At 44.7% G+C, this 25,610-nt stretch overlaps 1 protein-coding gene and 1 long non-coding RNA gene across 3 annotated transcripts in view; one reads left to right on the forward strand and one right to left on the reverse strand.

The window, feature by feature from the left end:
• LOC309347071 overlaps window positions 1-25,610 on the forward strand; it is a 131,345-nt gene that overhangs the window by 14,899 nt on the left and 90,836 nt on the right. The window lies entirely within an intron of this gene.
• On the reverse strand, window positions 21,346-25,006 carry HES4 (hes family bHLH transcription factor 4). Of its 2 annotated transcripts, none has more exons than XM_081871869.1 (4): window positions 24,508-25,006; window positions 23,735-23,830; window positions 23,345-23,432; window positions 21,346-22,444 (listed from the first exon to the last, which is right to left on the reverse strand). In XM_081871869.1, the coding sequence occupies exons 1-4, from the start codon at window positions 24,613-24,615 to the stop codon at window positions 21,864-21,866; spliced, it is 873 nt and encodes a 290-aa protein (XP_081727995.1). In that variant the 5' UTR covers window positions 24,616-25,006; the 3' UTR covers window positions 21,346-21,863. The 2 variants fall into 2 exon arrangements, with proteins under 2 accessions (XP_081727995.1, XP_081727994.1); XM_081871868.1 differs by having other exon boundaries at window positions 21,346-22,447; window positions 24,508-25,004.

Below are 25,610 nucleotides of genomic sequence, written 5' to 3' on the forward strand. Positions count from 1 at the left end.
CAGAGAGAGGAGGAGCCAATTCATCATACATTTAAAGCACATGGCTTTCCCCAAAGAACCCTGGTTACTGGGAATTGTAGCTCTGTGAAGGGAAAACTACAGTTCACAGGATTCTTTTGAGGAAAACCATGTGCTTTAAATGTACGTCACATAGGAAGCCTAGGTTTACGAAACTAAACTTGCCTTGTACCCATTTGTTACTGACATAGCAGGTTTCATAACAAATGAAAACCTGAAGCCAAGGGGGCTTATTTGGTTCTATTTGTCATTCGCTACTAAAAGCCATGCTTCCCCTATCTGGCTCCTATTTTTGCTGAATAAATTGTTTCGGACAGACATGGCGTTATCTCCTCGTGATAAATTTTGTCTTCAGTTGAGGCAGCCAGACATATTACGCTCCCCAGAAGCTTAAACCTTTGAGCCGCCCGCTTTCCCACAAGCGCCTGTGATAAATATAACCCCTTGATGCTGCTAATTAGGTTTATGTGTTTGGGTGGGGGAGTGGGCTCCAGCACTTTTTGCTCCATCCCACCCCCACTGCTCAGGAATCCTTCACCTGTCCTGGTCAATGTATTGTGGTCAAGGAGTCAGCAGCAAACAGATCCGGCAGGATATAGGGTATGTCAGCTGCTTTTTAGCCTCAGATAACTGCAAGGGGAAAAAAGCCATGCTGCATCGCAGAGCTGCACACTAACTTACATATTTGTTAAATGAACATGTGTTTCCTGCCGTCTGCTTTTGAACAAACCTCTCTTTGCCTCGAAAGCTCTATTTCTTAAAAAGTATTGTTGCTGCAGCAAACAAAATGAATACCCTGTGTTCTTTCCTTCCAATAAAAACAGCCAGACCCTCTGATTTGTGCCCATCTCAGAGTTGACCCATTGCAATTGATGGACCTAAGTGAGTTCTCATTAACTTCAGTAGATCTACTCTTGAGTTGAACTAGCATTGGTGACAGCCCCACTGTAGTTACCTTACTAGCTTATCATGAAATTTGCTCACGACCACATTTATTCTTTCTGGGGGGGTGGGGGCAAGCAAACAAACCCCAAAATTGTTGAGCTTTTTTTTCACATCAACGCCAAAAAGAATTCGATTTTTGACTTGCCAAAGATCTAGGGCAAAGCACCACATTTCAAAAATTCCCCCCGGACATCAATTCTCCCTTTGAAATCCTAGTAACGTCTGCGGAAATCCGGACGTCTGGCAGCCCTAGAGTAGCCCCATTGAAATTAACCATCTCCATTAATGTCAGTGGGGCTGCTCTGAGTATGACTAACATTTGAAACAACTCAAACAAACCTATAGTCGAAAGTCATACCCTTTGACCAGGAAGCTCATTTATCGTAACCTTGGATGTTTGAAGGAGGCTGACTGTAGTTAGGGTGGGGGGTGGGGGGAAAGAACTCAACATATACCCAAAAGCATAATGTTAATATTATTATTGCAGCACTGAAGTTGTTACTCACATTTAACCTTGTACTGGCAAAGTCCTTGATATTTGCAGGTATGTTCTTTAAAATTACTAGTGAGGCCCTGAGGAAGGCATTCTGCTTGAAGGTGTCGGTGAGGTGTGGCCCTTTTGACCAGGCTTTGCTCTGTGACCTGTTTTCTGGATTTGGGCTTGCATCCAACCAAGCTGTGATTAGCTGTGGTTCCCTGCATTGCAGGTGGTTGGACTAGATGACCTTTCTGACTCTGCAGTTCTATGATTCAGTGAGTCTATATCCCTGTAGTTTGGGGGTGAATGGATGCACATCACAAGTGAGTTCTTACGGTGGCTAATAGACTTATATTATCCTAGAATCGTAGAGGTGCATAGAACCTCCAGCTCCCTGCAATGCAGGAATCATTTGCACATCATGACTCTGAGAATTAGAGTCTCATGCTCTGCCAACTGAGCTATCCCAGGTACTTTGATCCTGTAAGAATAAATACGTACTGTCTGTTACGCGTCAGTCTGAGGACCTCACTGCCCTGTGTGCCTTGAGCATCTTTCATATACGCCTCAATAGAGGTTCGGTTTAAGATTTGTGTACCAGTGTGCACTGAATCTACAATGTGAATTGAGGGTGGCCTACTCTTATTTCTGAGTATTAATTGTATGTCATTATTATTTTTTATAAATTTTTTATTAAGAGTTTTGTTGATACAGCAGAGAAAAGACAGAATAAACAGATAATAGACAGAAAAAAGAACAAACATAAAATTTAACATCTTATAATACCCATATTTTCTTCATCTTTTGGACTTCCTCACATCTCCCGCTCTTGCGTTCCAAATTATAAAACTTTAGCCAGCAACTTGTCACCTTGTTTCAATTCTTATTATACACATTTCCAATGTTTTGTCCCTAACTTTGAATATTTTTATCTAAGTCTTAGATACCTAATTTTAACACAATGTTTATTCAAAATTTCTTTTTTCTCGTAATATTCACTCATTCTCATAATCTTATCAACTAATTTTATGGGCCCTGTTATTTTCAAATCTCTCATCCTTCTTAGCACTCATATAGTTTACAATGTTTTTGTAGATAGTCCTTAAATTTCTTCCAGTCCTCTTCCACGGTTTCCTCTCCCAGGTTGTATGTCATTATTTGTCTGGGTTTCCCCACCCCAATCTCTGCCTATTTAAATGTTATTTCATCTTTTTCCTTTAAAAGAATTTTGAAAAATTATTATCACTATTATTGCACCAGGAGGAAGGGTAGGGCAGCGCTGGTAGAGCACATGCTTTGAATGCAAAAAGTCTCAAGTTCAATCCTGGGGCTTCCTAGTGAAGATTGAGAAAGACATTGGCTGCATGTCAGTAAGAGATGATACTTCCTGGGTATGGTAAGCCATGTGGTGTTAAAAAAGGACAGAACGTTGTTTTTGTATGCTACAACAGCAGCAAGAATCCTTATCGCAAAGTATTGGAAGACGCCAGATCTACCCACTCTGGAAGAATGGCAGATGAAGATGACGGACTACATGGGACTCGCAGAGATGACGGGCAGAATCCGAGACCAGGAGAAGGAGACAGTGGAAGAAGATTGGAAGAAATTCAAGCACTATTTAAATAAATACTATAAGATTGAAGAATGTTAGTTTGACAAGGATTTAAAAAATATATTGGTTTTCAGAGACATTAGCGTAAGAAAAGAAATGGAACTAGTAAAATTATATGGTGAAATAAGGGAAGGGACTTGCTGATGGAATAATGAAACTAGAATACAAAATGGTGAGGTATGAGGAAGTCGGGGAAATAAGGTTAAGAAATAAGGTTTTGAAATTATTCTTGTTTGTTTTTTGTTGTTGTTTGTGTTTGTCTTTATTGTAGTTGTTTTGTATTTGTATGTTTTATTGGAAAATTTAATAAATATTATTATAAAAAAAAAAAAGAGATGATACTGAGCCACATGGAACAATGGTCTGACTCAGCAACCAGGCTAGCTGAAGGATCGTTGTGGATAGGGAGGGATATGAAAGGCTATTCAAGCCACTCATTTGCCTCCCACCAATGGCAGCATCTTGGGGACAAGGAGTCACTTGCTTATTTTATAAATTGTATATACTGCTTGAGTGGAAAAAAACCAGCCCAACATCCTCAGAGTGGTTTGCAAAAAGAATTAAGCAATGAGTTTATCAGTAAAAACTTTTTTTAAAAAAAGTGTGGATGTTGCTGCTCTAAAAGATTGGTTTCTTACAAATGTGGAATGCATAATATGTAACAGTGCAGTTCCACATATTGCTCCAACTAAGAATCCGTGCATTCAACTAAGTTCGACTCAGAGAAGACCCGCTGAAATTAATGAGCCGAAGTTAGTCAGGACCATTCACTCTAATAGATCTGCTCTCTGAATAAGACTAGCACTGGATGCAACCCAACAGAAACAGCCACCAGCCCACTGGTCAGGAAGCTGACAAATTCCAGGCATCACCACCAGAGGGAGTGCTGCACCAAGGAGGTGGGAAGGGAAAGGGCAGCCCCAAAACGCCATGAACAGTGGTCACTTTCAAAACGCAATTGCATGAGATGGGGGCACACTCATGTTTGCACGAGGGTCGCTAAATCCTCTCAGCTGGCCTGTGAATGAAGGTGCCCTTAAATGAAGGCTGCAGATGGAAAACAGGCTGTTTTATTTATTTTATGCCAGTTTCCTTTTGTATGAGGATTGGTAGTTAGACACACAGGCCAAATTGAGCTGGATTTGCTGCCTTTGTTTGTGATGGCGGGTGTGTTCGGTCGAGTGCAACAGAAGAGGCAGGGAGCAATGCAAGAAATTTGGCGCCAATCTGCCCGGCTTTGAAAGAGGCGGCATTCCAATCCCCTTTGGCCTTAAGAGAAAGTCCTGATTGAGTGCTTCAGCTCAGTGACCTCCCCTGACCCCTGAGAACGCGACTGCTTCTCTAGAGGCACTTCTTTTCAATTAATCAAATTAACAGCTTGGATAAATCTGCCCACCACTTGGGACAGCTGTGACCTACTGCAGCGCCCACTTCCAATAGCTCTCTCGGATCAGGGCCTTTCCCCTCTGCCCTGTAGGCTTAGCACCATCTTCTGTTAAGAACACCTTTCTAAATAAAACATTTTGATGGCCTGTTCTATGATGATGAGCCTGGTTTCTACTAGACTGTATATTGGCCAATAAAATGCCAAGCTTTGCCTAATGGGGCCATAAGTACTAAATAAATAAATAAATAAATAAATAAGACCAGACTGGATCAGGCCAGATGTTCATAATGGCTGTGTACACACCATACATTTAAAGCAACATGACCTCCCCCAAAGAATGCAGGGAAGTGTAGTTTGTAAAGGGTGCTGGGAATTGTAAGGAGGTAAACTACGGTTTCCAGGATTTTTTGGGTGGGAAGTGATGTGCTTTAAATATATGGTGCTCATAAAGGTCTAGAATTATGTTAGCAGCCAGATGTCTCTGAAAACTCCCAAGCAGGGTATGAAACCAACAGCCTTCCTCAGCACCTGGTACTGATAGGAAGACTTCCTGTGTCCATGGGGACTTCCAAGTGACCCTATTTTGCACCATGGATTTGTCTAATCTGCACTGAAAGCCCATCTAAGCTAGCGAACCTTGTGCTTAATTACTGTACTTTAGGTCCTTATTTGCCCCAAAATATAGGGAAGCGTTTGCACTAACTTGACTTTGTTCTTCCCTGTTATTTTCAAAGATTTAATGGTATTCCTTATGATCGTTGTGTTTTCACCTGTGGTAGTGAAGATTTAGGAACTGTTGCCATATTTTGTAATGTTTATATGGATAAAGGAGCTGGACTTATGGATCCCTTGATTGTTCCTTTCCCATGAAGACCTTTAGAGTGCTTTACAGCCTCTCTGGTCATTGATACACAACCTGAGTCTCATGTAAACTGAATGGGTTACAGCATTTGAATCCCAACTATGATGATTCAAAAGAAACTTTTGCAGAATTGTTAAGCGTTACTGGTTTTGATTTTGTCCTACTTAAAAAAGAAGATTTAGAATGAAAAATGGGCGGTTAGTGTGCTTGTCTTTTTTAGTTACTATCCCATTCATTGTATGGAATCGAATGTTTGGTTTTAGAATCCGAAGGTCTGTATTTCAAAACTTACAAATATTGGACAAGATGGACTGTTTCAAGAAGTGGCAGAAAGATATATCAAAATTTGTCTGGCAGGGCAAAAAGCCCAGAATAAAATTTAAGATTTTAACTGATGCAAAAGACAGAGGGGGGTTTGCCCTGCCGGACTTAAGACTCTATTATGAATCGGCAGCTTTCTGCTGGTTGAAAGACTGGCTACTTCTTGAAAACACAGACATTTTGGATCTGGAAGGGTATGACAATAGTTTTGGTTGGCATGCATATCTATGGTATAACAAGGCAAAGGTATACAAGAGTTTTAAAAACCATATTGTCAGAAAAGCATTATATAATGTTTGGATTAGATATAAGGATCTGTTGGAAAGTAAAACTCCCAGGTGGTTGTCACCAATGGAAGCTAAGGCAGTGAAAAAACTTAATATGGACTCTAAATGGCCAAAATATTGTGAAATTCTAGAACAAGATGGTGAAAAGGTTAAACTTCAGAGTTATGAGAAATTAAAGTCCAAAGTTCGAGATTGGTTGCACTACCATCAGATAAACGAGACATTTAAGCAGGACAGGAAAATTGGATTTCAGAAGGAGAGGTCAAAATTAGAAACAGAATTGTTAGAACCCAATACAAAAAATTTGTCAAGAATGTATAACTTGCTGTTGAAATGGAATACACAGGATGAAATGGTGAAATCAGCTATGATTAAATGGGCACAAGACATCGGTCATGACATTATGTTTGCTGACTGGGAACAGTTATGGACCACCGGTGTTAAATTTACGGCATGTAATGCCTTAAAAGAAAACATAATGAAAATGATCTATAGGTGGTACATGACCCCAGTCAAGCTTGCAAAAATTTACCATTTGCCCAATAACAAATGTTGGAAATGCAATGAGACTGAAGGTACTTTTTATCACCTTTGGTGGACCTGCCCGAGGGTTAAAGCCTTTTGGGAAATGATCTATAATGAAATTAAGAAAGTCCTTAAGTGGACCTTCCCTAAGAAACCTGAGGCTTTTCTCCTTGGTATGGTTGGCCAATTGGTGTCAAAAAAGGATAGGACCTTTTTTATGTATGCTACTACAGCAGCAAGAATTCTACTGGCAAAGTATTGGAAGATGCAAGAACTACCTACTCTGGAAGAATGGCAGACAAAGGTGATTGACTTTATGGGACTGGCAGAGATGACCGGCAGAATCCGCGACCAGGGGAAAGAGACAGTGGAAGAAGACTGGAAGAAATTTAAAATGTATCTTAAAAACTGTTGTAAAATTGAGGAGTGTTAAGATGTCAAGGGGTAAGAAACAGAGAATTACAGCTGTAACTAAAAAATTAAAGAAAACTTAATGAAAGGGAACTAAAGGGATTAATGGATTAAAGGGTTGCTAAAAAAAAATAAATTGTAAAATAAGGATGCAGCGAAAGGGAGGTATGGGGAAGTCGGAGGAAAGAAGGTATATGAAAATAAGATTGTGAAATTATATGTGTTTGTTTTTGATTTGGTTTGTTTGTATTATGTGTTGTGTTTGGCTTTTTGTTTATGTGTTCTAAAAAAAAAATCTGAATAAAAAATATTAAAAAAAAAAAAATAGAATCCGAAGGTCTGTAGACTAGAAGCAAACTTGAACAAAGTCATTGACACAAGCAGAAGCTCCCATCACCCCTAATCATGTTACAGCAAGTGGCTGTTACAGCTGTTACAGTGGCTGTTACAGCAAGCTTGACATACAGAGGTAGTACACCTCCTGAAAGCCAGCTGCTGAGAACAAGAGTGCAGCTAGGGGTTCCCTTTGTGCTTGGGAGCTTCTTAACAACATCTGGCCAGGAGCTGCTGGGAACAGAACTATGGGCTAAATAGACCCTTTGTTGTCCTGCAAGGTAGTCCTAGTTCCGCTGCAAAGTCTAGCTCCAGGTGCAAAGGAAGCCACAAATAAGGGAGGTTTTTGTTTTATTTTGCAAGTATTTTATTGGCTCAGCATGGTCAAATTTCTTCCTCCTCTTACAGCCCCAACCCTACATATGTTGACTTGAAATTCCCACAGTGGAGCACACTCCCAAACAAGTGTGCATAGGGCCTTACAGCCACTTGGAATATAAAGAAGAGTCTTACTGAGCTGGACCAAGGTTCAGTATACTTCAGCATCTTGTTGCCAACAGTGACTAACAAGATGCCCCAACGAAACTCGTAAGTGGGGTGGAAATGCAGTAGTCCTACCTAGAAGCCTGAGCCCACTAGCTTGTACTTGCAGGTCCACTGGCTCTGAACTGGAGGTTCTATGATGGCCAACAGCTGCTTGATGCTCCCTTCACACATGATTCTGCCTAACCCCCTAACTCTGAAAGCTATCTCAAGCCAACCTAGAAATACTTCTAGCCTCCTCGCCGGTGGATGTGCACTGGATTGCAGTTGCATAACCCAATCCTATGCATCCTATGAATTACTTGGAAGTCATTTCTGCTGTGTTCAATTGAGCTTATTCCCAGGTAGTGCTTCAGTTTTAAGTGTGTTTATATTGGGGGGGAGGAAGCCTTATGAACATTTGTAGTGAACAACTGAACTACTGCTGTTGTTAGTTTTATCGAACTGCTCAGAATAGGCCCCCTGGAATCGATGGACCTTAGTTAGTCATGTTTGTTAAATTTAATGGGTGTACACTGAGCAGGACTAGCATTGTGATAACAACAACAAGTAGTAGTAGTAATCGTAATAATAATAATGGTAGTATATTTATTTATACACTACCTTTTTCCCCGATGGGACTTCAAGGCAACTTACAATTAAAAAAGAATCACTAAAAACATGGAAAAAACAATAATTAAAAAAACCAATTCAACATTAATAGAATTAAAACTATATACATATATACAATCTGTTTAAAACATCCAAATAATTACAATAAAAACAGCACCTGCCATTTCATTAAAAGCAGTCAATTTCCAAAAAGCCTATTGGAACAAGGTCTTCACCTGCCGGCAGAAGGACAAGCAGGGAGCAGGCTAGCTTCTCCAGGGAGGCAGTTCCAGAATCTGGGAGCAGCTCCTGAGAAGGCCCTTTCCTGCATCCCCACCAAATGTGCCTCGGAGGGTGTCAGAACCTTGAGAAAGGCTCCCCTGAAGATCTCAAAACCCGGGCATGTTCATATGAGGGAATATGGTCTTTCAGATAGCTTGGACCTAAGCCATGTTATGCTCTGTTCAAAGGGAAAATCCCAGCATGATTTCTATGCAGCAGTCACTGAGCCTGACAGTTAATGTTTTTCACCTCAAGTTTCCTCTACAACTGCCACATTAAGGGAGACAGTTAGTCCCCCTTTGTATCAGCGCACAGAAAACTTCAAGGATGCTTCTTCAGGCACATAGCAAGTACATTACTTAGTAGAACTTAATTACAGAAAAGAAGATAAATGAGCTTAATGGCTTAAAATTTATAAAATATTAGCAGTCCAAATCTAAAATATTTAATATTTATGCAGAGGTGAGAAATCCTAATTAAATCACAAGTAACTGAATCAGCAAGGCTAGAACTGTGCAGCCTGCAAATGGTGAGATGGCTTCCCAAATGACAACGTGAGAAATGTGTATGTATACCTAATTTTTTATTTGAAAGAGATACTATATTTTTTCTAACATTTCTCAAATATCCAAGAAAAACAAGAATCCAAGAAAATCAACTTCATGAAAGGATTTGATAAATCATATGCCCAAAATACATACACTGCAACTACTGCAACAACTTTGATTAAACATAATGACTAGCATCAAAGCAAAATAATTTTAGCAACATCTAATAAAACTAAATCAAATACAAACAACTATTTTTAAAAGTATCTATATAGACGTTACATAGTTAGTATGAAAAAATGTATATAGTTCACATTTGAGCATACTAAAAATACTGATTTTAAAAACAGTATTCGCTGTGAACATAGCTTGTTTAGCTAATCTAGAAGGGTGGATTGATTAAATCAGCCCATCTCAAGGTTTTCTTTCTTTATCAGGAGACATAAGGTTATTGGTTCAAGATAGGAAATGAGGAGTACTGATGTACCAGTCTGATATGCAAGTCTGGCCTGTTTCAAAGGGCACTGCAAAAACAGAAAGATGCTTTTTATTCCCATTTTAACAAATTTAATTGTGTTGCATTGGAGTAAGGAAAATCAGCTACAGGACCTCTTCCAGTGTCTAAGGAACCAGCCAAAACGGGGGCAGAAAGAAGTGCAGAAGTGGGAATATTTGATCATTACTATTTTATAATTATCTTTGATTTACTGATCACCCTTTAAACAACTCTAAGAAATTTACACATGAGATAATATAAAACAGTTAAAAACACAAAAACTAATACATTTAAAACAAGACTAAAACCCTTATAAGCATCTAGTCTAACGTTATAAGCATCTAGTCTAGCCTATCTAGTCTAGCGTTCTGTCCTCACAGTGGCCACCAAGATGCTTGTGGGGAACCTGCCTCCAGCTGTGGTGGAAGAGTAGGGTCATTGTGACTAGTAGCCCAGGATGGCAAACATCAAGGATAAAACAATGCCATTAAAACAGTGTTAGAAACTGAGATATGAAAGCTAGGAACTAAATGGCACCTTAAACGTAGGTTATGGGCACAACAGAATGTCTGGCCATGCTTTTTTATAACAAGAATACAGAGCTGAAAATGAATGAACTGCATCTAAAATATTATGTTCATTTTTCACATGGTCTAGTCTTTCCCCTGCTCATCTCCCTAATATTCTAAAGAGGGTCACTTCTCCAGTCTACAGAGAGTAGCTGGAAGTGAGGAGGCAGAAAAAGACCCTCCTTTCCTTCCACTCTGCAGTTTCAATCTGAAATGTTAGGCGCAGAGCTCCGAAACTGCTTGCGCTAATGAAATTCCCCATCACAAAATGTGCCTAGAACATTTGGCGTTTCGAACACTGCATTAAAAAATAGAATAAAAACATATTTAAAACATAATTTAAAATTCTTAAGATTTTTGTTAAAAGTTTCTTAGGCAAGATTTGGTTCTTTATTATTTATTTAGTAACATTTACACACTGCTTGATTGTAAAAAAACAAAAACAAACTCAAAAGCGATTTAGAAAAGATAAAACAGTAAAATCAACAAAAAACTTGCAACCCTACAAAAGTTGAAATACTAAAACGCATTAAAATTACCTCAACTTTCTAGAGAGGCCTGTCTAAACAGGGAAGTTTTTAGCAGGCGCAGGAAAAAAAAGTACAGTGAAGGCGCCTGCTAGATCTCAATAGGCAGGGAGTTCCAAAGTGTGTGGCACGAAACAATGATGTTTCTTACAAATGTGGTTAGGGGTATTATGTGGCAATTCCGCCGATCGATCTCAGCGGTGGAATGGGCACATGTAGGGCGAAGCCCAGGGTGGGGGAATCAGTGAAGGCTCCCAGATAAGCATAAGCAGATAAGAATGGTATCCAACTAAGTAATACTCCACGTGGCCCCACTGAAATTAACGCCCCAGATCATCAATGGGTCTCCTCTCCCTGCCTTAGGGCTTGCGTTGGCGACCGCCGGCCGCCCGCGCAACGCCACGCTCCTGCATGTCTGCTCAAGAGAAAGCTCCACGGAGCTCCATGGGGCCGGCTGCCAGGGAAGTGGGATTGCAGCAGCAGCAGCAGCAGCCTTGGGAAGCGTGACTCACTCGAGCTGGATCGGCCTTCGGGGCTGTCCCTACCCTAACCGGTAGCGCCCAAGGCCAGCGCTTCCTTCTCACGCTCCCTGGCTCGCCCGGCAGCCGCTCCGCCCCGTCGGGCCCACCCACCTCCTTCCTCCCAGCGGGGCCAGGCAGGGCCACCCGGCCGCCGATTGCGCCAGCGAAGGGCTGCGCGCCGCTCCCTCCTTCCCTCCTCGCTCCGTGCGCCACCGCCCGGCCCCGCGTGGGCGGCTGAACGCTAGTTGGCTCGCCGAGAGGCGGGCGGCCGCCGGCCAGCCATCAGCCGCCGCCGCCGCACGCAGCTCAAGCCAGGAGGGATTTTCTGGGTTGCTTGGCGGCGCGCCCGGCCTCGGGCTGCTGGAGCCTCCGCTGAGAGAGGGAGAGGAAAGAGAGATCGCTCCATTCTCATGACCTCCAGCCAGCGCGCGCGGCAGGGCGGCGGAGGGACGGCGCGGCCGCCGGCCCAGCAGCGCGCTCCGCTCGCTCCGGGGCAGCCAAGTCGACAGCTGACCCGGGCCCTTGGCAGGCTGCTTTCCCCGGTGCAAGCCGGATCTGTTAGGATTCCGGATCCCTCCCTGCCTCCTCCCGCTGGTCACTCTAATTTTAATTTGGTGATAGATAGCTGTGGTATTGGGCTTAGAACCAGCTGTGTTACACACCATGCATTTAAAGTACATACACCCCCCCCATCAAAAAAAGAATCCTGGGAACTGTATAGTTTGCCCCAACTCCAATTCTGACACTCTCACAAAGTACAGTCCCCAAGATTCTGTGGGTTGGTTGGGGAATGTGCTTTAAATACATGGTATATAACGCAGTGTGAGGTTCAAATGTTCCCAAAGCCAGGATGTTCTGAAAGTGAGTGTAAAAAGAACCCTGGCGCACCACAGAAAGGTGCCTCAGCGTATTGATTCTGGGTTGCTTCCAGGCAAGGATGTTATTATCGCAAATGGGTCATTCAGATCTGACCCCCTCCCCCGCAAGTTAATTTTCATTTTTCCTGCCCACCCCACATCACAATATTCATTGCTATTCTGCTGCTTGCTGCCCACAACAATGGGCAAACCTTTGCAAAACTGCATCTGGGCTGTGTTTTTATGTCCCCTCAGTCACTGCTCCCACTGGTCCTCCTCTGCCCTTTTCCCATTCTGGGCATTAACACAGGCATTTCTGCACCTATGCATGCACAGCTTTAAATAAATAAATAAATAAATAAATCCCTGAAACTGCACAAGAGCAAACACTGACAACCTTATCCAACCAGTTACATGCTTCACAGTGGGCAAAATGGAGGGTTGTGCCCTTTGGGCGTGGTTGGGATATCTATTTTCATTTTGTTTGGTAGGTGTTTTTTTTAAAAAAAATTACTGAGCCTTTGCTAAGAGGGTTAGAGGTCTTGTACAAGACTTCTGTATTACAAATAAAATTAAAAGCATATTGTATATATTACAATTACATTGTACTAGGTAAACTCTCACATTTGCTTGAAAACATCATAGTAGTACTGGATCAGGCCAAACAACTGCCTAGTCCGTTGCTCTGTTCTCACAGTGGCTAACCAGATGCCTCTGGGAAGCCTGCAAGCAAGAGTTTGGTGCCAGTTGCGATTCCCAGCAACTGATAATCCGAGGCATAGTGTCTCCAGCGGTGAAGACAGAGCAAAGCCATTGTGGTTAGTGTGAGACCTTGAGATAACATCTCCTTCAAAACTGATATACAACAATTAGTGCAAATAGGTTTCTTTCCCTTGTTATTGGGAAGGGGGAGTTGGAAACAAAATGATTAAGTTGGACTCCGAGTTGAGGAATATCTGTGCCCACTTCCTACGTTCTCTCTTTCTCTGCCCCTTCCAATAGCTAAAAGATAACTCCTTTCACAAACTCTGATGGTTATTGCATTGAAAAAAACCAAAGAGAGATTCCCAGCAAGGGAGTCATCTCCTGGGGACTGTCTTTCTCTGTGGATTCCCAGCCATCAGTCCTGATATTGGGTTGTATCCAATTTTAGACCTATTCAGAGCTGGCCCATCAAAATTAATGGACATTACCAACATGACCATTAAATTAAATGGGTTACATGCATAAGAACATAAGAAGAGCCTTCTGGATCAGGCCCATGGCATCCTGTTCTTACAGTGGTCAATCAAAGGCCTGTGAGAAGTCCACAAGCAAGACCTGAGCACAAGAGCACTCTCTGGTAGTTTCCAGCAGCTGATATTCAGAAGCATTGCTGCCTCCAACTACGGAGGCAAAGCATCACTATAGAATCATAGAATTGGAAGGGGCCAAGGGTCATCTAGTCCAACTCTCTGCAGTGCAGGATTATCAACACACTGTCCCCCATCCAATTTGAAACCATACCAGACCCTGCTTAGCTTTGCAATCATGGCTAGTAGCCCTTGATAGCCTTAAAGGTAAAGGTACCCCTGACCATTAGGTTCAGTTGCGGACGACTCTGGGGTTATGGTGCTCATCTCGCTCTATAGGCTGAGGGAGCCGGTGTACAGCTGGGATATGTAGCCAGCATGACTAAGCCACTTCTGGGGAACCAGAGCAACACACGGAAACGACGTTTACCTTCCCACTGGAGCGGTACCTATTTATCTACTTGCACTTTGTGCTTTCGAACTTCTAGGTTGGCAGGAGCAAGGACCAAGCAATGAGAGTGCACCCCGTTGCTGGAATTTGAACCGCCGACCTTCTGATCGGCAAGCCCTAGGCTCTGTGGTTTGTCCATACCTCTTTTAAAACCCATTCAAGTTGGTGACCCATCACTGCCTCCTGAGTGGGAGGAAATTCCAGAATTCTACTATGCACTGTGTGAGGTTCCAACTTAGTTCTTCTCTGGTAGACCCATTGAAATTAATGGAACTCAGATACACATGTTCATTAACTTCATTGGGTCTACCCTGAGTAGGACTAGCACTGGGCACAACTCAACAGAGTCGGATACAACCCACTGATTAATCCTGCTGATCATTTCTGAGCACTAAGAAGTGATCATCTTCTTAACAAAACAAGGCCCACTATCCTTGGTCTGTTCTGTCTGATACGCAGCACACAATAAACTTTGGACTTGTAGCACCCCCCCCCCAAAGATTAGCCATTACCTTTCCCGGTCCAGATATGACAAACAAAATCATCATCAATATTATTATTGACTATTGTAAGCCTTACTTCATTGGACTTTCACCTTACATTGACAGCAAGCCTGTTACTTGGCCCTTCCGAAAGCAACCTTAAGAAAGACGATTGTGTTAACCTGTTCACTTAGTTGCATAATTTTTATTTATTTTTTTGTTTCTGCTCTTGCAGCAGCCTGTGTTTCTCATGGCTAAGGCACATCTGAGTACAGACTGGAGTGGGGCACAGTGACAATGCTGTTAGCCCCACCACTGGAGCAAGGTCTTCTTCCCCTGAGAGTTGTTGCCTGTGAGCTCTGCTTCTTGTGTAAGAGCTCTCTGTGCAGTCCAGACACCTGCACAGCCAGGTGCCCCGATCATGAGAATCAGGATCTCTTGTCTGTGTAGACAAACACACTCTGATTTGTACTCAGTTATGTCCAATGTCTGAGTTAGGCATTCCTAGGGCGCATGGTATATGTACCCAAAACTGAGGGCAACAAACTTGAATTGATTTAACTTGTAGAGGAATCAACACAAAAGCTTCAATCGCAGATTAAAGTTGCCCTTCTTCGGTTAATCAATAGGGCTAAGACTGAAGGCATACACACACCTTTGCTCCAGCATTTTACATTTATATACCACCTTTGCTTTCCAAAGAGCTCAAGGTGGTGTAAATTGTTCTCCTCCTCCCCATTTCATCCTCACAGCAATCCTGTGAGGGAGATTAGTTAGGCTAAGAAATGGTGACTGAGTAGGAATTCGAACCCTGGTTTCCCAGGTCATAGTTAAACACTCTAAGCATTATGCCACACTGACTCTCTTTTCAACCTGTCAAATCTGATATAAAATGGGTGTGGAACCTTCATTTCTCCAGTCAGACTTGGCCCTCCGGGTCTCCTCATCTGGCCCACTGGGCTGTTTTCCCCAACCCTGACCTCAGATGCGGGGCACATAAAGGTGTGTGTGTGTGTGTGTGTGTGTGTGTGTGTGTGTGTGTGTGCAGCAAAAATACCTCAGGATTCTGGCAACATAGGTCAGCTCTATCTACTGCGCCCCCATTATACGTAAAGTTGGCATAACATAGGTGACGTGTCAGCCCCTTCCCCAGAAATGATGCTTCGCTTCTCTCTATCAACAACAGTAACTATAATACTGTACTGGCCTACTTTACAGGGTTGTTGTAAGGATGCCTGGCTGAACATATGGGAATTGCTTCAAATGTTCAAGTGCTGTACAAAGGCTAAACAGTGTTGCTGTTTATTATCCTCACCACCAAATTGCCACTCCAGGCAGCCACATCACCTGTTGCCTGCCTCCCCCTTACCTCCGAACAAATGCCTTGTTACATGACTTTCTTGATCGGTGCCAATTTTTAAATGTCTCATTCGTCTGCAGCCAGGCCTTGCTGCAATTGCTTCACCTTTGGCTGGGATTAGTGCACTCAGTGTGTGTGTTGGTGTGTGTCATAATGGGTGGCAAAAATTATCTTTCCCTCCATTCTTTTCCCTCTCTGCAACACCAGGATGAAATTGGGCAGGGATGGGGGTTGGGGAGGCTGATAGAGAAGAAGAAGAGAGGGAAAAAAAGAACAGGGCTGAATTATTCTCTTTTATGAGGTGAGCATTGTGAAGGCAGGCGATTGAATTTACAACACTATTGAGTATGAGAGTCCATCTCACCCTGTCAATGAGAAAGCGGGCTTTCTGGGGAGGGGGGTGGCTGGGTGGGGGTGGGAAGCGAGGAAAGAGGCACATTTAACCCTTCTGCCTTGCATTCCCAGGCATCTCAATAGACTCTCGGCCTTGCAAAAGAGCCCGCTGCATACTCAATGAGACCTTTTATACCTTTTAATTACCCTTCTCCACAAAAGGGCCAAGGCTCTTCACTGCCCAGCTCTCCTGTAAGGCGGGAGGCTAACTTTTCCCGCTTCCCTCTAGCTCCTTAAATGAGAGAAAATACAGAGGGTATAACATCTCCCCCCACCTTTCTGTGCACCTTGCCCCCAAACAGCTTCCTACCAAAGTATGTTTCCTGACAGCAGATGTAAATTTGGGTTGAAGGCTGAATTATGATTTTTAAACTTTTTTTATATAAAAATGTTCCTGTTTTATCCTATACTTTTTCTAGAGAAGTTGGAGCAGTGTAGCTGGTGTCCTCTCCCTCCTCGCCTCCCTCTATATGTGTGTGTGTGTGTGTGTGTGTGTATACACACACACACACGTATATGTGTATGTATTTATATATTTATTACATTTAAATCCCAGCTCTCCTCCTCCAAAGAGCTCAGGGTGGCATACATACTTAGAAATCATAGAATTGTAGAGTTGGAAGACACCCCAAGGTACATCTAGTCCACCCCCCCATGCAGGAATATTTTATTCAACATGGGGCTCAAACCCGCAACCCTGCGATCAATAGCCTCATGCTCTACCGAGTGAACTGTACCCAGCTTCTTATTTCTCTTCCCATATTTTGTCCTCACAACAACACTGTGAGGCTGAGAGTGAATGACTGGCCTGAGGTCGCCCAGTGAGCTTTGCGGCTGAGTGGGGATTTGAACCCTGATCTCCCAAGTCTTTGTCTGACAGTAGCCAGCTCTAGATGCCCTAGTGGGAATCCCTAAAGCTGTACTCAAGTGCAAGAACATTCACCCTTCCTGTGGTTTCCAGCAACTGATATTCAGAGGCATTCTGCCTTCAACAGTGGATATAAAACATAGTTATCATTGCTAGTAGCTGTTGATAATACCCAGGAGTCTCAGGTTCAAATTCCCACACAGCCATGAAGCTCAATAGGTGACCTTGGGCTCAGCTGGTGTCTCTCAGGCTAAGCTACCTTACAGGGTTGTTTTGGATAAAATAGAGGGTGGGTGGGTGGCGGGAGAAATGCAGGTGGTATTCAGTTAAGAGTTACCCAGAGTAGGCACACTGATACCAATTAATGAATGTGACCAAGTTAGGCACATGAATTTCAGTGGGTCTCCTCTGAGTAAAACTCAGCTGAATACTGCCCTGTCAGTGCAACAGCCCACCTTGATTGCTACAAACAGAAAACCAGCATGACAGGCAGATATCTGAGACAGAAACTGTCTCCTGATGTTCTAGCTTTTTCCTTGCAGAGAGTTAAAGCACAAGCACACACATGCACACACTACAGTCTTCTCAAGAAACATCCAGAAGAGATATCCGCCGCCTACAGTCTGAAGTAGTGTGGCCCATTATGTCAAGTTAATTATTTCCCTACATCCTTGCAACTTTCTGCTGAGGACAAAAGAAGAGTGAACCCTGCCTGTTGAATTTCTACCTGTCAGAAAAGTGTTAGTTAGAGGCACAGGAGCCCTGCCATAAGAACTGGTAGATAGCCACCAGTGTTGCCAGCTTTTGCACTAGCCCATGGGTAGGCAAACTAAGGCCCGGGGGCCGGATCTGGCCCACTCGCCTTCTAAATCCGGCCCGCAGACAGTCCGGGAATCAGTGTGTTTTTGCATGAGTAGAATGTGCCATTTTATTTAAAACACATCTCTGGGTTATTTGTGGGGCCTGCCTGGTGTTTTTACATGAGCAGAATGTGTGCTTTTATTTAAAATGCATCTCGGGGTTATTTGTGGGGCATAGGAATTCGTTCACCCCCCCAAAAAAAAAATAGTCCGGCCCCCCACAAGGTCTGAGGGACAGTGGACCAGCCCCCTGCTGAAAAAGTTTGCTGACCCCTGCAGTAGCCCCTGTAGGAATATCGGATCTGTCTGATACTGAGCCAGATGTCTGATCCATCTAGTTCAACGTTATCTGGCAGTGACTTTCCAGGGTTTCAGGCAGGTATCTTTCCCAGCTCTGCCTTAGATGCCAGTGAGTGAACCTGACCCTGGGACTCAAACATTTATGTAAAGAGGCAAGAGTGGATCAGGGCTTTCCCCCCCACCCCCCACTAGCCACTTCGCAACCGTACATATAATTTGTGCTAGAGCTCAGTCAAAGAGGAACATGCCTGGGCTAATAATAATGCTGCATATCTTAATCTTCCTGCAGAAAAGTAGTCATAGTTTCTTCCTGCTCAGCTGGATCAGAGTTTCTGGGTCAGAAGGTGTGATGGCCTCGTGATGTGTGTGTGTGTTTTTTTAAAAAAAACACCCAGCACCTCTTTTTAAGGAAATAAAATTGCTGGCTTAATGCCAGCTACAGAATAAGCCACGAAGGCAGACAGAAGAATTAGTTAGTCCAGGGCTTAGTTTCTGGGCTCTTTTCCAAATGCCAGACCTCAGCCGTTTGGAGTGACAACGCCGGTGCCTCTGTGGCCTGCCTTTCAACCCTAAAGAGCTACATCCAGTCCTTGCACATCTGGGGAAAGGGCAGATGGGTGCAGTGCCCAGTTTTGTGCTCCAGAATTGCTCGCTCTAAAGAGAGAGAGAATGACTTCTCAGAGGAGATTCCACCCAACCCCCTGCCCATGAAACATGGAAAACAGACTTTAGAAAGACCATCCCATAATTTCCTTGCCACATGAAAAGGCAGGATGTAGGCGGAGGTATGCAGGGCCCCCAAGCTGTACCACAGGGAGAGGCTTGCATGTTTGCTCCCTGCTCCCAGCATAGAAGGCTGGCAAAGGTCCAACAGAGGTGTAAACACATGACATCTTTCCCCCCTGTTGCAAATACTACCACAGAAACTCCTGTAAACTAGCTCAAGGAAAACTATGATAGAGGTCCAAGACCTAGAAAAGGCGGGCAGTTGGTTCCAAAATCTTCATTACCAAGGAGGAGAACTCCCCCAGGCAGACTCAGAAAAACAAAACTATTTCACCCCAAACTTGAAAAATAGATTGCTTCTGATTCCAGGTCCACTGTTGAGCCCAAATTCAGACTCAGGCATTCCCTACAAGTGCCCTAACACAGGTGGCCCTTCTGGTGCTGTTGAACTTCCCTTCTCATCAGCCCCAGCCACCATGGCCAGATGGCCAGGGATTATGGGAGTCCAATATCTGGAGAACCACATGTGCCCCAGCCCTGCCCTGGCAAGTCTCTAAACCGCTCTCCCAGCTACCCGCTTACCTGTCTACCAACTCACCCAACCTCTCCGGCCCAAATCCTGAGGGTTGAGTGGAGGGAGGTTTGGCTTCCTTATCTAGCATGCGGCATACACCCAGTGTCGAGGAGGGGAAGGGAAATGAGAAACCTCCCTTCTGCCCATTCCAATTGCTGTGGAAGCGAAGGTGATGTGGGTGTTCACATAGCCTTACAAGTGGGAGGCAGGACTTTGGTTCTTTTCCAGCTCAGATGAAAATCTGAGCTGCAGAATAACTTTTGGGCCTGTCATGTTCACATTACATTTGAAGTGGGTGTTGAAGTGGATCCTCTTGGATACAGCCAATGCAGACAGCATGTTAGGGTGATGACCAAGTTGCAAATTCAGCTCCCCAATGTGACTTGTTACCACAGGGCTACATCACTGTCAATCTAACCTACGTAAGGATATATTGGAATATGCTCTGAACCCTTTGTAAATTGTGGGAAAGAAAACATGAGCAAGTAAGGTTTGGTTTGTCAAAATCTTTTGTTGCATAATAGGAATAATTTTACTTTCTGAAACCTCATTTCCAGAATGGCGGGGGGAGATAGGAGGCAATATTTAGCATGCAAAGCCTTTGCAAGAGTATGCTTATAGGGTTCCTCCACCCTTCCAGCTGTTGCCCCATTACAAGAAAATGCATATAAAGCATATAACATGTGCAGCACACAGTTTTGGGCATGTTTATTCAGAGGTCAACCCTCACTCTGTTGGGGATTTTCTTCCAGTTAAGTTTTCTTAAGATTGTGGCTTCAGTCATGGGCGTAGCCGGGATTTGGTGGGGGGGGGCAGGACTTTTGTGGGGGGGGGGCCGCAGAACTGATGTGATTGGTCAGTTAATTAAGTATTTCTATTGTTTTTCTTGATTGGGGGGGGGGGAGCTGCCCCCTGCCCCTCCTTAGCTACACCCATGGCTTGAGTTGATTTGTATGACTAAAGACAGTAGTTCTGAAGCAAAAAACCAAAACCCAAAACATATTGTTTGCAGGCATGTCACAGCAGGCATCATTTTTGGAGACACAGCCATTCTCTCTCTCTCTCTCTCTCTCTCTCTCTCTCTCTCTCTCTCTCTCACACACACACACACACACACATACACACACACTTTTAAGATCCACTGCCTCATCAGTTAGGGCTACATTTTAGTCAACCAAAAGCATCCCCAGATGATCAGTTGGTTGTATTAAACATTGCAGTCCTATTTAACCTTCCTCCATCCCACTCTTTTAAAACTTGCCCCTGGTGCTGAAATGAGTGACCCAGGGTTGGGAAATTGCTCGTTCACACGCCTGAACACACTGATACAAACAACATAGTATCTGTGGCACATCCAAAGCCAGGAAGGAAGAGACCAGGATTCCTAGCACCATCGTATTTTTCACAATCAATACAGAGAGACTTGCCTATATGCACACCTGGAGGCAAAGGGTCCCCACAGACTGCTGTAGGTTTGCTGGAGTAATCTGCAACATGTCACAGATGCAATAATAGTGTGTTAGTGGAGGATTAATGGTGGCCATCATCCCACTTCATTAGCTGTTCTGTGATGCTTCCCCAGTGACACAGTATTATTGCTGTCTGGAGGGACACTCTTGTGCTATAACGCAGCAGGAGTTGGATAAACCCACCATCACCACTTGTTGATATAAAGTTACCAGATCTCAGCAGGAAGTTATGGGATATGTGTTGATTGATAACAAAGCCGAGTGTCCACCCTCAGTCTTTTGCAGGTGCAAACAGTACTGAAAGTGGGATAGTGTGAAACTGCCATGCTATTATCATGAATGCACAATAAAAAGGACTTCTGAAGAGGCCTTAATTCTTCCTTGCTTGAGATGGAAGGACTCTTTAGAAAGCTGATCCCACTTTCACCCCCAGCCTTTGCCAGACAACACACCAACATTTCTAGTTTAAGAAAGTTTTTATTTGTACAAATACTTTCCAACATTTTTTATTTTTTTAAAAAACAGACAAACCAAAACATCAGGCATACAGACTCACAAAAAAAGAAAGAAGCTTTGGCATAGTATGGGAATATTTGATACAGAACTAATGCTGTAATCCTATATCCAGTTTCCTGGGAAGCAAGCCCCTCTGAAATCAATGGGACTTTATACTTTTCTTTTTAAAAAGTAGAAACACATAGGATTGTGCTGTAAGACTTTTCCTTTTTAAAAAACTGAACCAAACCAAAGTATTTCACATAAACAATTTTTTTAATTAAAAAAAAAGAGTAAGAATACAAACTGAATTCCCAACCTTTGGAAATGAATAAATAAGGAGTTTGTGGGGTGGGGTGCATTTAACACAAAAACCAAAGTCCAGGTTCCATACAACGGAACCAAATTCAAGTCCTTTTGTGCAGGGTTGGGGGGTAGGAAGCGGGAGCAGAAGATGGTGTCTGTTTTCAGAGGAGAGAATCACCAAGGCCTCCAGACAGCTTCACTGCGCTCCCCACCAGCTTGGGAGACTGGCGCTAAGCTTCCCCCGAAGGATGTGAGCCCCTGCACTGGGGAGACGGAAGGAGTTGCTGTCGAACTGCTGGAAGAGACTGGCATGTTTGCGTTGGCGTAGAGAGGAATCACTGGCCCCGAGCCAGGCGGGAAGGCGGGGTTCGGGATGAGGAAAGCAAACTGGCCCTCAGTTGCCGGCACCAGCTGAAAGCCCCCGTAGACCTTCGGAGACAAGGTTTCCGCAGGGTTCAGTTTGCAAGGCACTGGCATCCCCCCAGGTCCTCCAGCAGGTCCTGGCAACTGGACATGCAGAGGTTGAGCCAGATGGGCAGGCTGTCCACTTGCGGCTGGGGGTGGTGGGGGTGGTGGGGGCGCAGGGTAATTCATGGCCACGATCTGACTCAGGCAGGTGGAGAGGTGGCCCAGCAGCCGGCCACGGACATCCGTGTTGACTCCTTCGCAGGTGGAGAGGAAGCGGGTCACTTCGTTCATGCACTCGTTAAATCCTGCCCGGTATTTGCCTAGGACGGTAGGATCAGCGCTCAGGGCTGCTGCAAAAAAGGGGAAAGAGACAAGAAGGAGAAGGGTTAGCCGGCTTAGATCTTTCAAAGCCTTTTGAGTTCAGCAGACGCAGCTTCCTTTCCTTTCCTTTCTTATGTGAACAGCTGCATGCCAGCTCCAAAATTGCTCCTTACCAGCTAATTATATCTGTGCATTTAAGCTTATGGGGATTGGCTGAATTGCTGGTCAGGGTATCTCAACCTGGATTTGGTGACGGAAGAGCTGGGTTCAAACCCCTCATGGTGCTCAGCCATGAAGCTTCCTGTGTGGCTTTGGATAAATCCCTTCTGGAGGGGAGTGTGATGAAATACAGGACTGGAAGGGCAGGGGTTCAAAATCCTTGCTGAGCCACAAAACACATTTGGGTGGTCCCAGACAATCTGCCTAACTCACAGGTTTGCTGTGAGGGTGTTTGTTTTTTAAAAAAGGGAGTATCAGATATCCTGGGGGCAAGGGCAGTATGTGGGCCAAGAAGGGCCATAGGCCACAGCTAGTGTGTGTGCTTTGTGTGTAGAAGGTCCCAGACTCTGCCCTCAATGGCATCCTCAGGTAGGGCTGGGAAGGATTCCCTGCCTGAAAGCTTGGAGAGACGCTGCCTGTCCTTGTAGACAGTGCTGAGATATAGGGATCAGTGCTCTGACTCAGCATAAGGCCGCTTTCTATGTGTACAAATGTGCTAAGCAGATTAACTGGAAAGGGGTCAGGAAAGGAGGGAGGCCAGCCAAATCGCCAGGCTTTATTTTACGTGCATCAGATTGCAAGGTTGTCAAGCAGGATAGCTAGGAGTCAGGGAGAAACATACAAAGAGTTCCGAATTGAACCCCCATCTCCACCCCCCACCCCATTTGCAGCCCACCCAAATCTGCCGGTAGGAAGGTTGCTCTCACCTGTCATCTGGGCCCTTTGCAGGTTCCGCAGGTGCTTTACTGTCATTTCCAGAATATCTGCTTTCTCCAGCTTTGAGTGCCGGGAGCTCTGTGGAAAGCAAACAAGCATGATGAGCAAGTTTATTCCATTTGTGGGAGGCAAGGGAGCAAGGAATAACCTAAGGAGTCCCTTCCCCCATATCTCAAAAACTTTGCTGCATCTGGCCATCTGGGACCAATTCGCCTCTCGCTTATCTCTCCCCCTCCCAGGATGGCCATAAGTCAACCAGGTAGCTAGATATCAGTAGCAGAATCAAAAGGGTGGGATAGAGAACTTGAGTACACGCAGTTCACCCCCCCAAAAAAAGAACTCTCCAAATATATCTGTTGCCCCCTTGAATCAAAACTTACATCTTTCTTCAGAGCATCCAGAATGAGAGTCTTGAGCTGGCCCAAGCTTTCGTTAATCCTGGCTCGGCGTCGTTTCTCCATGATTGGTTTGGAAGACTGAAGGGAACACAGAGAAGTGGTAGAAATTTAGGTGGGCATTAGATAAGCGCTCTTATCTCTCTTCCTGTATACGAGCACAATAACAACTTTGAATGCTACTGCTACCTGCAACATGCATAGCTTTAGTTACTTAGTAAGCTGCTCCAGGTAGTTGGGTCGACTTGAGACCCTTTTCAGATTGCACACCCATCCCAGCCACTACAAGCCTTCTCAAGACCCCCCCCCCCAATGCTCATACCAACACAACTCTGTAAACAAACGTAACTTCCCATTTTTTGTTCCACAGCTTTGCCCTAAAATTGTTCCCCACCCCTCCCCATATAATACTCAAACCTGTCAAGGCACTGACCCAAAGGCACAAGGCTAATCCCCCCCCCCCAATCTAACATACATCACTTGCCTGCTGCTACCATATTCACATGCTCATTTCACACACACAGTAATTTATTTGGGAGATGGTCCTTCCTATATAGAAAACGTCAGCAGATCAAACACCCACATTTTATGGGGAGATTCGGGGTACGTAAACAGCTTTGGAGTAATAAGTAAGATTCGCTAAAGGATGCCGAGAGGAGAGATCCATTTGCGCAGTCACACACATGTACGCAAGCTACATTAAAAAAATCCCAAATCAATATATTTTTGCGGGGTGGGGAGAAGATGAGGGAAATTACCTTTCTATGTTCGCTGGCGCTCTTGGGTTTATCGGGGGTCTGGCTGGCACTGGCCGGGGCCCCCGCAATCGGGGAGGCAGTAGGCTTCTCCATAGTATCAGCCGGCATTTTTGCAGTTTCTTGATTTTAATGCAGAAATGAAAAAAAAACAAAAATCGGGGGACGTCGCGAAACAGCGCTGGAAGTATTACAGTAGGGGCGGGAGACTGGATCAACTGTTTTTAAAAAGCAAAACAAAACTGTACATCCGATGTTGGTAGCCAATGTATTTAAGGTTGCTGCTGTCGGTGCAATGGTTACTTATCCCAGCTTAAGAGTTTGCTGGCCCAAAGACCAAGGAAAAGGGTGGCGGGGGGTCGAGTAAAGTCTGTGTTTGCAATCAGGCGTCAACGCGCGCGCGGCGAAAGGGAGACGTAGCGCGCGGCTGCCTGCGCGCCTGGCTAGTCGCTCTTCCGCCGCGCTTGTGCTGCTGCAGAGCCGCTGCTGGCTTGGCAGGCTCCGAGGAAACTCCCCCTCCGCCTTTATAGCCGGCGGCAGCTCCCAATTCGTGTGAAACCTTCTCCGCATTCTTTCCCACACTCCTGGCAGCCAATCGGAGACGGGACTCACCCCGCCGGGGCCGCCGATTGGCGGACGCCCCCGCGAGCTGTCAGTCACGCGCTGAGCTTCCAAATATATATATATATATATAATATCTCCCAAGGCTGGATTGAAACCAGCAGCTTGGAAGGAACAAAGGTGTGTGTGTGTTGGGGGGGGGGTCAGCAACACTCCCCCCCTTCAAAAACAGAGGTGTGCAAGGCAACCTGTACAGCAAGTCGGTAGGCTTCTATAATACAACACACACACACCCCAAACTTGAATAGGAGCGACAGGAATGTATTAATCCCAGTTTTGCCTTGCAAAATGGGGGGGGGGGGTGCAGAGAGGCCTGGAGGGACACTCCACAACAGCAGCAGCAGCCCGGGGAAAGGCCCTGGCAGAGCACCTGCTTGGCATGCGGAAGGTGCCAGGTTCAATCTCCGGCATCTGCAGGTAGGGCTGGGAATGTCCCCTGCCTGGAAAGCCCTTGGGGAGCCGCTTCCCATCAGCGTAGAAAATCC

Source organism: Podarcis erhardii, assembly GCF_964252035.2.
Source record: "Podarcis erhardii genome assembly, chromosome: 7".
NCBI lineage: Eukaryota > Metazoa > Chordata > Lepidosauria > Squamata > Lacertidae > Podarcis > Podarcis erhardii.